This window comes from Primulina tabacum, unplaced genomic scaffold, assembly GCF_025594145.1.
Source record: "Primulina tabacum isolate GXHZ01 unplaced genomic scaffold, ASM2559414v2 Contig631, whole genome shotgun sequence".
Lineage (NCBI taxonomy): Eukaryota > Viridiplantae > Streptophyta > Magnoliopsida > Lamiales > Gesneriaceae > Primulina > Primulina tabacum.
This window is the reverse complement of record NW_027459819.1, coordinates 1-13,120: the sequence shown is the minus strand read 5'-3', so window position 1 is coordinate 13,120 and position 13,120 is coordinate 1. Positions and strand designations below refer to the sequence as shown.

Here is a 13,120-nt window from a genome sequence, read left to right as displayed (position 1 = left end):
TTTTAATATTTTTGTATAATACGAACAAGATAAATCATTAACATTTTTAATTTGACAAAAATTTGTGTGAGACAGTCTCATGGGTCGTATTTTGTGAGATGGATATCTTATTTGTGTCATCAATGAAAAAATATTACTTTTTATGCTAAGAGTATTACTTTTATTGTGAATATCGATAGGGTTGACCCGTCTCACAAATAAAGAGTATTAATTTTTATTCGCGGAATATTAAGTTAAAAAATTGAAAATATACATACATTATTCATTCAAATAATTAAACTAGACGATTTTTTTACTTTAATAACTATCGTTTCATTTGTTTATTATATAATGTTTATATATTTTTAGTTTATTCAAAATATTTATGTAAATATATACTTATAATTAGATCAACACAAATACATACAAAGTATAGACTTAGAACGAGTAAATATATAAATTAAGACAACCACCAAATACACATCGTATGATGCTGGGGATTTTTCCTGCCAACGAAAAAGCTAGATTTATATACAAGTTTTGAACAATATGAGTTTTAATTCTTTTTTTTTTGGTTCATGCTATCAAACCAGGAGACTCATATTGCCTCAAAACCAAGAGGCACCCTCCTTAAATGGGAGACCGATCGAGTATGTCATGTTATCGAACCAGGAGACTTTTTCACATAAGTGATAGCTTATATAGTTATAATATACTTTAACACTATAATACAACTACATATTTCGAGGTCTCTAGATTCATTAACAGTCGTCGGTTAATATGTAGTTAAGATTCTATATAAATTGTTCACATACGAGCTGATAATCAAATATACATAATTATCATGAATATTCAATATGTTAAGTCAGCCCTGATCGATGGTATAAGTATTTATAAATAAAAAAATAGGTAAAATGTTAATTTTAATTATGTATGTATCGATGTGTGAGACTTTTAGTGATGTATGTTTTGCGAATCAATTATAGTCACGTAACTATGTTTGTTTGATCAATTTTAGTCATTCTCATCAATTCACGTAACTATTTATGATTATATTGTCGAACACGCGAACATATATCGATGAATTTTTTAACCACGTAATCACAAAAAAAAAATAAAATTGTTATCTGTCCAAATATATATCGAAAAAAATAACTTATTTGATCTACTAATTAGTCTCATCTCGGATTTTTGTCTACTCTTAAAACTTTTATTTCAAGACGTACAATTATACTTTATATAAAATTTAATATATTTTAAACAATATTTTATTATGTATCCCTGTAATTTAGAATATAAACAACGTCCTTCAATTTATTTCCCATATAATGTATATATTTAATTTGTGTTTTTTCAGCAACGTTAAATTAATTATTAGGGCACAAATTATTTCGACACATTTTTTTATGTCAGAGAGTACAAGCAGAAAGAAAGGATCCAAAAACCACTTATCATCCGACACGTGTCCACAAATTTTTTAATTGGCGACGGCTGTCCGATATTTTCTCAATTTACCCGATGGTTAACACGGTCCACCGCCACGCGCGCACACACCGCGTCATGCACAACCACACGCAAATCTCCGGACACTGTGCTCCACGCGCCCCATCTCTCAAAAACCTCAGCTTTCATCCCCGTGGATAAAACACAACATAAGCCCTAGGTTTCCCATCTCTCATCTGCACATCTAACTAAAGATCTCGGGGTGGATCTTTCAGAAGTTTAAAGAGATAAAATAAAGAAAAAATAAATCATACCCAGAAAAAATAAACAAAGAAGAAATCTTTTACAGGTGTACATATACATGTATATGTGCATAAATATGTCAGTTTTTTGAGTTTTCTGTGTTTTGGGTTTCAAGATTTTCACGGTTTCAGCTAACAGGGAAAGAGAAAAGAGATAAAGATCAGAACCCATAAAGAAAAATATAGGGATAGCCAGATATAGGTGAGGATTTGTTTATAATAATATGGGTAGAGGGAGGGTGGAGTTGAAGAGAATAGAGAACAAAATAAATAGGCAGGTTACATTTGCAAAGAGGAGAAATGGGCTGCTCAAGAAAGCTTATGAGCTCTCTGTGCTCTGCGATGCCGAGGTTGCGCTTATCATCTTCTCTAATCGGGGCAAGCTCTACGAATTCTGCAGCACCTCCAAGTATATTTTGATCCTTAAATCTATCTTTTTTTGGTTGCATAGTTGTATCTTTTTGAGTTCATGTTTATGGTTGTGTGGTTTAGTTTCTTTATGTTTGTGATTTTAAGATGCAAGTTTTGTTTTCCCATTTGTTTATGATGTTATTTGATCAGAAATTCTTTTTTCGTTTCTTGATTTTGGTGATATGGATCTTGTTCAAGAATTTGTAAGATTCTTGTTTTGAAATTCTTTTGGTTTTCTTTCTTTCATTCTTTTTTCATTTTTTAAATTTTTTTTGTGCCTCTTTTTTTTGGGTGGTTTTTAGTGCTTTTATCTGATGGCAGATCATTGATCAATAATATCAAAACATTCATCTACTTTTCAATCCTATTTACTTTATATTTTGTAAGCATGACCCAATCAATAATCCAATGAGACCAGCAGAGATTTTGGATTTTCTTCAGTTAAATGCACTTTGAAGGGGGGGAAAAATACTAATTACTGCATCTTAGTTTCTTTTATTTCATTCCCTGATATATAATACCCTGATTGCATAATGCTTTGGATGCTCATGAGGTATGAGTTCTTGCGACTCGTATCATTTCATTTTTGTTATTTATAATAGATAATTAAAATATATTCTCGAAAAATCGAAGGGCTTGTAATGATTAACTATCGGCGAAATATCAATTTAATTCGATATTATATTCTTTATCTTTATCTTGATGTTTTAATGTTTGCTATATATGTTGATAGAAACTTCCATGCTTAAATTGAAGATTATAATATATCATTGAGATCTCATAGTGAAGAACATGATCTTCAAGGGTGGTTCTCTGCCAAATTATATTCCCAATCTTATTTTTTCAATCTTATTTAAATATTTCTAAATTTTGACTAATCAGCATGCTCAAGACACTCGAAAAGCATCAGAAATGCAGTTATGGTTCACTAAAAGTCAATCATCCAGGCAAGGATATTGAGGTATTTGTGTGCTAATTAATATTTCATACCAATTTCACATATATAAGCTACGTAAATAGTATTTCTACCTAAAAATTCGGAAATTTGTCATAGCAATAACCATCGGGAAATGTTTTTTTTTTAATTTTTTTTTATTGAATGTATTCAAAATTATAATTTGCATTTTAAATTTAGCAACATTAACTCACTAACTCGTTCTTGAATTTTATCTCGTAGCAAAGCAGCTATGTGGAATATGTGAAACTAAAATCCAAATACGAGTCGCTGCAACGATGCCAAAGGTATTCAACATTCACCCTCTGTGTTTTTTGGCTAGCTAGTTCTAATATGTTGAGAGATTTTATTTATATATATATCTATATATATATATACTTAATCCAAATCAAAAGCACAATTCTATGTGAGATAATAGTTATCTTGTTTTGGGAAGTATCAATTAAGAAAAATTTGCGCGGACCGTTTTTTGTAAGTTTTTAACAGCTGTTAGAGAGTAAAAATGTATGATATTGATAAGTCAAAGGACCTTTTTTAACATATCACAAATAAGGACCAAAATGATTTTTGGCTTAAACAAGAGACAAAATAGTAGTTTCCTTTGAAGGTGCGTGAATTTCTTGACAAAAGTGTTGCATGCAGACATCTTCTTGGGGATGATTTGGGACCCCTAAGCATGAATGATCTTGAACAGATTGAGGTTCAGTTGCAGACATCGTTGCACCACATCCGGTCTACAAGGGTAAAAGATCATTTTCATACTATATCTCTTTCTATAAATTAAAATGAATTCAAATTCTTCAATATTTTGAGTAGCAGCCAACCCAGCTACACAAACACGCTCCCAAACAAACAGAAAATAGCAAAGTTCTTTAGTTAAGTTGACCTATTTTAAGTTTTGATCGTCTAAGTAGTCAAAATTTGGTCGTCCTCCTCTAAATTAGTTTTTTATTTGCCTTCAATTCTATTTTGACGGAACACTGATGTGACATATGATATTGTCAACATGATTAACACTACTATGTCATGCCAAACATGACTAAAGACAATAAAAACCCAACTTACATCCATGCAGTGATTTATTCGTGTCTATTTAAATGATGAAAATAAAAAATAAATAAACCATTTTTCATAATTTTCTGTATATATAAACATAAAGTTGTATGCAATGATTTACATATATGTACCTGATTAAAATTACTAAATTTGATTATTATTTAAAAGATTAAACTTCTAGGGATCAGTTGCCTCTACTTACACTTCAAATTATATATTGCAGACACAGAACATGCTTGGTCAGCTTTCTGATCTTCAAGCTAAGGTGATATATAATATCATAAGTTTTTTCGTTAATTTTCATATCTTGATCAAAAATTAGTAATTGCTAGTTAATTGCATTTGCTTGTGAACATTCTTAAACTGCAGGAAAAGTTGATGCTCGAAGCTAATGGTTCATTAGAAAGAAAGGTTAGTGGTTAATCACAACGCTATAAATTAGCAATACCATTTCACTTTATTTTCCCATATTTTGGTTGTCAAGTGAAATGTTTTGGAATATATATCGTAAAAATTTCTTGCCTGGTTGATTGTGTTTATACGAAAAATGATGCATCGATCGGTCGTTATTGATAATAATATTTATTTAAGGGCAAATTGAATGCGTGATCCATGTGAAACTTAAAATTAAAGAATACAAAACCAGGGAAAATTCGAACTTTTACCTCAAAGGTCATACAAAAGACGTGGGATCGCCATAAAAAGTGTATGGACCTCGTATGGATTTTAAATGTGGTCGGTAGCTTTTCTTAAATCCTTTTGTTTTTAAAGTACGAGGATACGTACTACCTTTGTACCTACTCTGAATTTGTTTTTATTAAAAGGTAATCATATTTATATATGTATATTTTTTTTGTTGATTTGGGTGCAATTCAGCTGCAAGAATTCTATGCTGGACAACAGCACTTTCAGCAATCTTGGGTAGGAGGAGAACAAATCAATGCATATACACATCAGCACAGTTTTCATTCCCAAGGCTTCTTTCATCCTCTTCAATGCAATTCTAATCTGCAAATGGGGTAATGTTTTTGTACTTAGTTTTAACTGATCAAAGCTTTTTTGAAGTTTTTTTTTAAAAATTGAATTAGTTATTATTATTAATTTTCCTTTTGAAATAGATATAATGATCCAGGGAATTCGAGTCAGATGAGTGCATCGATGAATCACGTCGAAAACGACAACAGTTTGGTTCCGGGATGGATGCTTTGATCATGTTATGATTTCACTTTATTATTAGATATTTGTACCTTTCTGGGATTGGATTTGATGTTTTCTTGGTTGATCTTGTCTAATTGCAGATGCAATACTAATAATGAAACGTGTAAAACATATTTTGTACTGTAAGTTATTGTAAAAAAGGTTATTGGCTACCTGAAATAGTCAGATTCTTGCTCAGTAAGATTTGATTCTGACATCATTATATAAATGGCTCCATTATTTTTTCTAAAAACTTTAGCCATTTTTTCATTCTTTCTTTGGGTTTAAAATGGTTCACATTGATCTCCTCTGAGATTTTAAAAACATCCTAGCTCGTGGATAAAATCATAAAAATTTCAACAAATCATGTTATTGAGAAATCATTAATATCCCCCATATTGTCTAGAAATTGGTCTTAAACGTTAACTATTATTGTACTATTCAGGATTTATAAGACATAATAAATCACAACTTTTTACAATTCATACAACGCAGATGAACTTGGCTTACTCCTTTACACCAATATCAATGCCTTTGCATGAACAAATGCAGTGCTACGAAGGGATACTAAAACAATATATGGATGCCCCTTTAGATTCAAAGGATAAATTTGTCATCGTCATCAGCGCAATCTCCGGCGTTGGGAAAATGCTCCCTGCATGAGCCCAAAAAAATGTTTACATGAGTTTTCTTCTCAATGAAAGAATAGCTGTACAAGACTAGGTGAAACTCCGAGGGATGAGATATGACATATAAAAGAAAACTGCTTGGACTTTAGACGGCTAAACTTATAGTTTTAAATTATTGCATATAAAAGAATCAAAATTCTTACCGGAATCTTTCACAAAGACGCACCAAAGCATCTGATCCAGTTCTTGATGCAACATCCTCGATGGCAGATGCATTCGACAGAGTCACACTATCTGCAAGCCTGAACTCACACAATTCCTTCAAGGAACATGCATCTGTCAGCACAGCTGAATGGCCACCTCCAGCAGCCAACTTCCGAACTTCCCCAACACACCTACATAGAAAGAAGCTCCCATTGACCAATTAATAAAAATTCAATCTTTATCAAACAGAATTACGAGTATCGGTTTTGTAGGTCGCATACCAATCAACTGGAGAAGGATACCAAGCGTATGTAGAATTCTCATTAGCAGCCTGGCCGTAGCTGTTGTAGCCCCACCCGTGAATTCTTCCATCCTTCGTACAAATGAGAGTGTGAGAATGTCCACAAGCGACCAGTTGCACGTTTGTTGGGATCACCATAGCGGGTATATTGCGAAGCATAGTTTCAGATTCATTTAGTGAGCAAGAAAAGAAACCAGTCAGGGGGCCAAGGCCTAACTGCCCTGCAACCCCTCCGCCCCAAGCGTATAGAGCTCCTGTCCTGGTCAAAGCACATGTGTGGACACCTCCACATGAAACATCCTTAATAAACACCCCATCTAGACCAACTACACGCCTAGGTAATAGCTCTTTATCACCCGACTGAAGTGAACAATGCCCAAGTTGGCCCATGCTCCCAAGTCCCCAAGTATAACTGTGACAAATTAACGAGATAAATAATTTGAAGAAGAAACAGAGTGAAGTGTTCACAAAACATTCTAAAAAAGTTAAAGCAGAAACAAGGCAACTCATGTTTGAAGTTCTAATCCCCAAGATTTCTAATAACTCGTTCTATATGGGTTAAATTTCAGTTCTCATCTCAACACAAGAATATTTTTACATCACAATGGTCCTCTGGAGCACTTACACCTCGCCTTTTTCCGATATGGCTGCAGTGTGATATTCTCCACAGGAAACCTGGATGATCTTCAAAAGCTCGGGGGCTTCGTCAAGGAATCTGGCAAAACCATTAATTACACGAGCCCCCTGAAAGCCTTCACAAGTAATACCTCTACCAAGCTGGCCATACTCATTATAGCCTGATTTGACAGACGAGTGACAAAATTTTAATTAATAAAATTAAAACCCGAATTTGAAGTGTTTCGACTTCACAGTTCCAATGTGTCCATGATATAGAAACTAATATCAATCAACATAAGAGATGTAATAACAAGAGTGCAAAAGGAGTAAACATCATAAATAAACCTAGCGTCAGAAGAAACAGGTATAAACAAAATGTGTGCATTAAAATAATTCCAAAATAACATATTATAGGAGACATTACCCCATGCTTGTAACAAGCCATCTTCTGATAAAGCAACCACATGAACAGCCCCACAAGAAACTTGGCGAACAACCTGGAATGAGTACCGTTCAAGCAGGAACATCATTACGTCACATTTGAAACAAAGGTCATTGCTAGCAAGCAAAGTGACAAACCAGTGACAGCAAAGAAAACAAACTACTAAATAGATATTGCAAAACAAGCAACTCGGCGTTACTCTAACTTGCGTTGTATCTTTTATGGCTACCACATAACTTATAAAAAAACCAATAGCGCATTTAATGTATGTGTGATTTGATCATAAGATACTAGATAAACACTAAAGAAATTAAGATGAAAACATCTAAATAGAGAACGGTTCAAGTTACAATATTTGATTAAGCAAGTCATGTCTTCCATATCAGGCAATCCTTAAGATAAATGCATATATATTCAAGTAAGTTGGGTGCGTGTAAGAAGTATAATTCATATATATTCAAGTAAGTTGGGTACGTGTACGAAGTATAACTCTTAATTTTTGAAGTGAGACTGATACCGTGTTTGGAGTGAAGTCACCCCAATATAGACGTGGATTATTGGAACCCTGTAAAGATGGAACCAAGAAAATTGGTTAAAACGAAACAAGAAACACAGCTTCAAATTCCATGATATCATCTTAACTTCTAACCATTGATTTTCATCCTTAAAACTTTTAAATGCTTCCAAGATGAGTAAGTGATTCAAATTCAATGAAAATAAAAGGAAATATATAACTTGAAAAAAAACGAAAAATAGTTGATGACTATTGCCAAAATGAAATGAAAGCAAATATGACCAAAAAATAAAAATAATTGATGATAATCACCATGTCTTTCTTTCTTCATTTGCACTCAACCTTAATCCTGACACTGAATAAAATTTAGAAACCACATAAAGTACACAAAATACAGTAAACAAAGAAAAAACTTCAGCCATTTTGAATGGAAATGGCCTCTAAAATGTAGAAAGAAGTACACCGGTTATTTTAAAAATAGATCATATCTTTAATTACAATCATGCGTGCATATATAAAAAATCCGATTCGCAACAAAATAACAGCATCTCATTTCCGTGTAGTTATGTATTATCTCTCCATGCACATAAAATAATATAATACAATTTTCCAGACTGTTGCAATTTGTACTCTCTGCAAAATCTACCTGATTTTGTCCCCAAACCCAGAGTCTTCTAGTCGACATGGAACCATCGTTTTCACGTGGTTCTGCGATAGCAGCGGTACAATGTGCTCCACAAGATACCGATATCACAAATTCAGACTGCAACTGCTTCACTTTCTTCGGGTACTTCCTACCTCTTTCAGTCCCATCCCCAAGTTGCCCAAAATCATTAGCCCCTACAAAGAGACATAGAAAGACAAATTAAGCCTAAACTGTGATAAACGAACAATGAAACTCTAGACTGAGACCTGTCAATGAAATTGATTCTCATGATACAGTAGTTAATGAAAACGCCTTCCAGCAGACGGAGCCTATATAGTCTGAAAAATCCATATAGGCATTACTAGAGCATATCCAGCACTGTTTAATAGTAAGATTTCAAATCAAACCAGATAAGTCTTTCCCAATTCCAGTAAGGATTTCTCCGTTCGACCGCAAAATGCTTCGACTACTTTTAAGGTTTCTGCACTAATCACAATCACACGAAGGACCTGAGAGGTAACTTAATGTTTAAGGTGAAACTAATTATTGTGTATTCAATCTTGGAAATTTAATTACTTTTATCGACTTTTGTAGAGTTTAAAAGTCTAGAGGTATTGAACATAGACTTTTATAAACTCTATAAAAGTTTTGTGGTATCCAAATTAGATTTTTATAGAGTCTTAAAAAGTATAGTGGTATTCAAACTTGACTTTTTAAAAATCTATAAAAATCTATATGTATCCAATATTTCCATAGATTTACAATGATTCTAACATAATTCTCTATGTACAAACCTTAAGACTCTAGGTACAACTATAAAAACTCAAAAATTATCTTCTACTCACCTTAGAGATTTGCTAGACTTTAATCAAATAAAATATATTTCTCACTCATATATCTTTCTTCCTCATTCAAATTGTCCTCGAGATTGTCACTACACTTATAAATTATAACCTAAGAAAACAATAACAAGATAAAAAAATTACGCGAGGACAAGCTAAAAAAACCAGCTCTAAAAATATCATAGAAAACAGGACGGAACATCCATTGTTACTACTATCTCATTATTATTTATTATCTCATGTCTCACCATTTTGTAATATTAAATTTTATTTTTTTATTAACAAAAAAAAGGAGAAAAAATTTGAAGAAGTTAGGCACGGTATGAATCTAATTTATTGATAACCTTATAATAATAAATAATTGAATTGGATAATATTATTATACTTAAATAATTATATTTTATTCAAATTTAGTAACTTTTTAATGTCCAATATATATAGAATTCATTAGTAGTGTACATGAAGGCTTCGGTCTATCAATTTCTTAAAAAAAAATATGTTTCAATTTCTATATTTCATTATGTTGAAGTTAAAAAATTATCAATAGTGGGTCATCATATATTGTACCGAGATGAACAAATTGGAGATAATTTAACAAAATATGTTAAAAAAATGTATATGCTTGTTAGGTTCTTATGAAAGTTTTTGTAGGAGTTTGATCCATATCATTATTCATTGATTTTATTTTGTGTCGGAGACTTATTTGTTATTTGCTTCTTTTGGGGTTATTGATGACACTCATATTCCAACAGTGTATGAGCAAAATACTAACAGTTATCTATCGAAATCTTGAAAAAAGTCTCTTGCAAAAAGTCTACAAAAGTCCATGGATTTCTGATTACAATATGTGAGATCTACAGAGTCAATAAAAATCTACCAATCCACGGAAATCTATCATTTAAAAAAAGCTATTAAAAGTCATTAAATCTCTATATTGAATACACCCCACTAACATTTTTAGAAAATTATATATGCATACCCAAGTCAAAATGGTGAGTGGAAAAACATTGTAACCCTTTTTTCCCTGACCAAATCACAAGTCCTCCCCTCTGACCTTCATCTCCATTACAAATGACAACACTTATCACTATTAGTACTTAACCAATAGAAATTTTCCGCCACTTACCTCAATAAATATGGAATAAGATACCCAATACTACGTATAAGAGCAGACCAAAATTGTCCCAGAACAAGGGGGCAAAAATAAGAGTAGGTCACGTTCAAAATACAAAGCAACAACTGAAGAGACGCGAAGGAAACAAAATTAGATACCCCAGGTGAAAAGAGAACCATCGGAGGCGACAGCGGCTGTGTGTCCTCGGCCGCAGGCAATATCCAGCCATCGCGAATTGCCGCCAGCATCCGGACACCCAAAGAGTTCCGGCGGCCAGCTGCCCTGGGATCCGCAAGTTCTTTTCTTCCCCTGCTCCTGCCCGTAGTGACCCGACTCGTTATAGCCCCATACGTAGATTGCGCTCTTCGTCGGCAACCTCATCCGTTGGGATTCCCCAGTATTCGTCAACCTCCATTACTGTTCATAAACAGTCATTAATTCACAATCATTTCAGCAGAAAAAAAAAAGAAAAATAAAGGAAATGAGATAATTGATTGTGAGGAAAAAAGAACCTTGGATCGAGGTAGATTTAGGAGCGAAACGATGTGTTGGGTTCCGAAGAGCTTGGAGAAAGAAACGGTTAATCCCTCAGCTGCCCGCTTGCACCCAATAATTTCTTAGAGAGATTTTCTTAAATAGTCTCCATCAAATTGTCATAATCATTTTAACTTTCAATCGAGTTAATTTATGAAAATAAATTTTTATCCTATCAAATTACAAAAATATTTTTTAATCTTTACTCACCGTCAATTTTTCTCACAATCTCTTTTCTTCTGTCATCAATTCTATGCATCAAGAGCTTTGAAACACATCTATTGTAATACTTCAAACATGTATGAATTTCATTTTTTTCGTCCATCTAATTTTTTTACACAATAATGATTTATTTTTTGTTTATAATAATATATGCATAGATATATGACAAAACATTTTTTTTTCTGTCGAATTGTTGAATATATTGACTTTAATAAAGTTTATAATTTGATTTTAATTTTTTTAAAAAATTGACTTGATTATTGTCATGATTTTTCTAATTTTAAGTTTTTTAATTAAAAATATTTTTAACTTAAAATAAGCAGATGATTGTGATTTATTGCAATTGAAATATGTATGAATTTTTGAAGTTGAAATATGTGTGAAATCTTTTATTTGTAAGTATAATGAATGGAAGATTCGCAATATCGACTACAACAAAATATTCGAAGTTGAAATATATTGAAATTTTTTTTATTTGTATGTATTAAAATGTAAATATTTATGTGTTCTTGTTAATTGTTAAAATAATTCTTTTGCCGAGTTCTTGGAAATCATACAAACTTATCACATAAACCCAAGTTCTAGGATCTAATTATTGAGAATTGATGGAATCACATGGTTACGAGAGTCGAACCGTCTGCAATGGAACCTCCTATGTTGAGTTAAATATTCTTAATATTAAATTTCAATTAGTTATCAAATATTAAATGACACAAGTTTAAAAGTGGATAAAAATTGAGAACAGAGATTGAACAACGATTGTAAAATAACTTATTTGAAATGAACAGAAATGTAGATCAATGTCGGAGAAAGGGAATGGGGTCTGTGGCAATTGGCACGAATCTGCCTCTTTATTTATCCATGTTTTATTGATAACCAGGCAGTAAAGAATTGGAGCAAATAATTTGGAATAAAAAAGGTAATATGATATTTCAATTATACAAGACATAATATAAACATTTAATAAAGAAGATTATTTCTAAAATTACAATAAATGGTTTAGAATAATCAATTTCCTTTATTTTTGGGCCAAAATATTTTATTATTTATTGAATGGCGATGTTTTTTTGGTAGACATATAATTGTTCAACCAATCAAGTCACTGTTTACAGCATTTTTCAAACATCCAAAAACGTGATATTTTGTGATGCTCATACGTGCATCTCATGAGCAACGAAGTCAAGCGGTTCTTTGGGCAATGTTGTATGTACAAAACATAACTTGATATTTCGAAATCAACACTCGATCAGACATGTCTTGACAAATCTACTTCTTAAATATCATAGTTTATATTTTCGATATTTTTTTATCACAAAATTATTATAAGATCGTCTCAATTCTATAAAACCAAATATCATGAAAAATTATCATTTTTTTATGTCAAAAATATTATTTTTCTCTTTAAATATGAATCGTATCGATCTGTTCTATGAATATCGTCACATAAGAAGTCTTATTTATATCATTTTGAGACGATGATATACCTCTCTTCTAAAACTTTCGTTTTCATGTTTCATACGATAGATTGGGTCTTCCCACATCCATCTCAAAGCTTGAGAAACGAAATATCATCTCCCACGTTCAAAAACTCCATTCAACTTGCTCACTTTCCACAATTGTTGCAACCAAACAAACATCAAGACGATTCACAAGAAACGCGGGGATAAATTTAATGTGAGATATTGTCTTGCTAGACGTATCGTTCGGCATA

The 13,120-nt window shown here is 32.2% G+C and overlaps 1 protein-coding gene and 1 pseudogene across 2 annotated transcripts; one reads left to right on the top strand and one right to left on the bottom strand.

Moving 5' to 3' along the window:
- Nucleotides 1–1,637: 1,637 nt before the first annotated feature.
- On the top strand, nt 1,638–5,910 carry LOC142534635 (agamous-like MADS-box protein MADS2). 2 transcript variants are annotated; one of them, XM_075641491.1, is made up of 8 exons: nt 1,638–2,133; nt 3,018–3,096; nt 3,313–3,377; nt 3,733–3,832; nt 4,370–4,411; nt 4,516–4,557; nt 5,023–5,165; nt 5,279–5,910. In XM_075641491.1, exons 1-8 carry the CDS (start codon nt 1,949–1,951, stop codon nt 5,364–5,366), a joined length of 744 nt encoding a protein of 247 aa, XP_075497606.1. In that variant the 5' UTR covers nt 1,638–1,948; the 3' UTR covers nt 5,367–5,910. The 2 variants fall into 2 exon arrangements, with proteins under 2 accessions (XP_075497606.1, XP_075497605.1); XM_075641490.1 differs by having other exon boundaries at nt 1,639–2,133; nt 5,265–5,910.
- LOC142534634 (ultraviolet-B receptor UVR8-like) lies at nt 5,692–11,068 on the bottom strand (annotated as a pseudogene).
- Nucleotides 11,069–13,120: the final 2,052 nt, after the last annotated feature.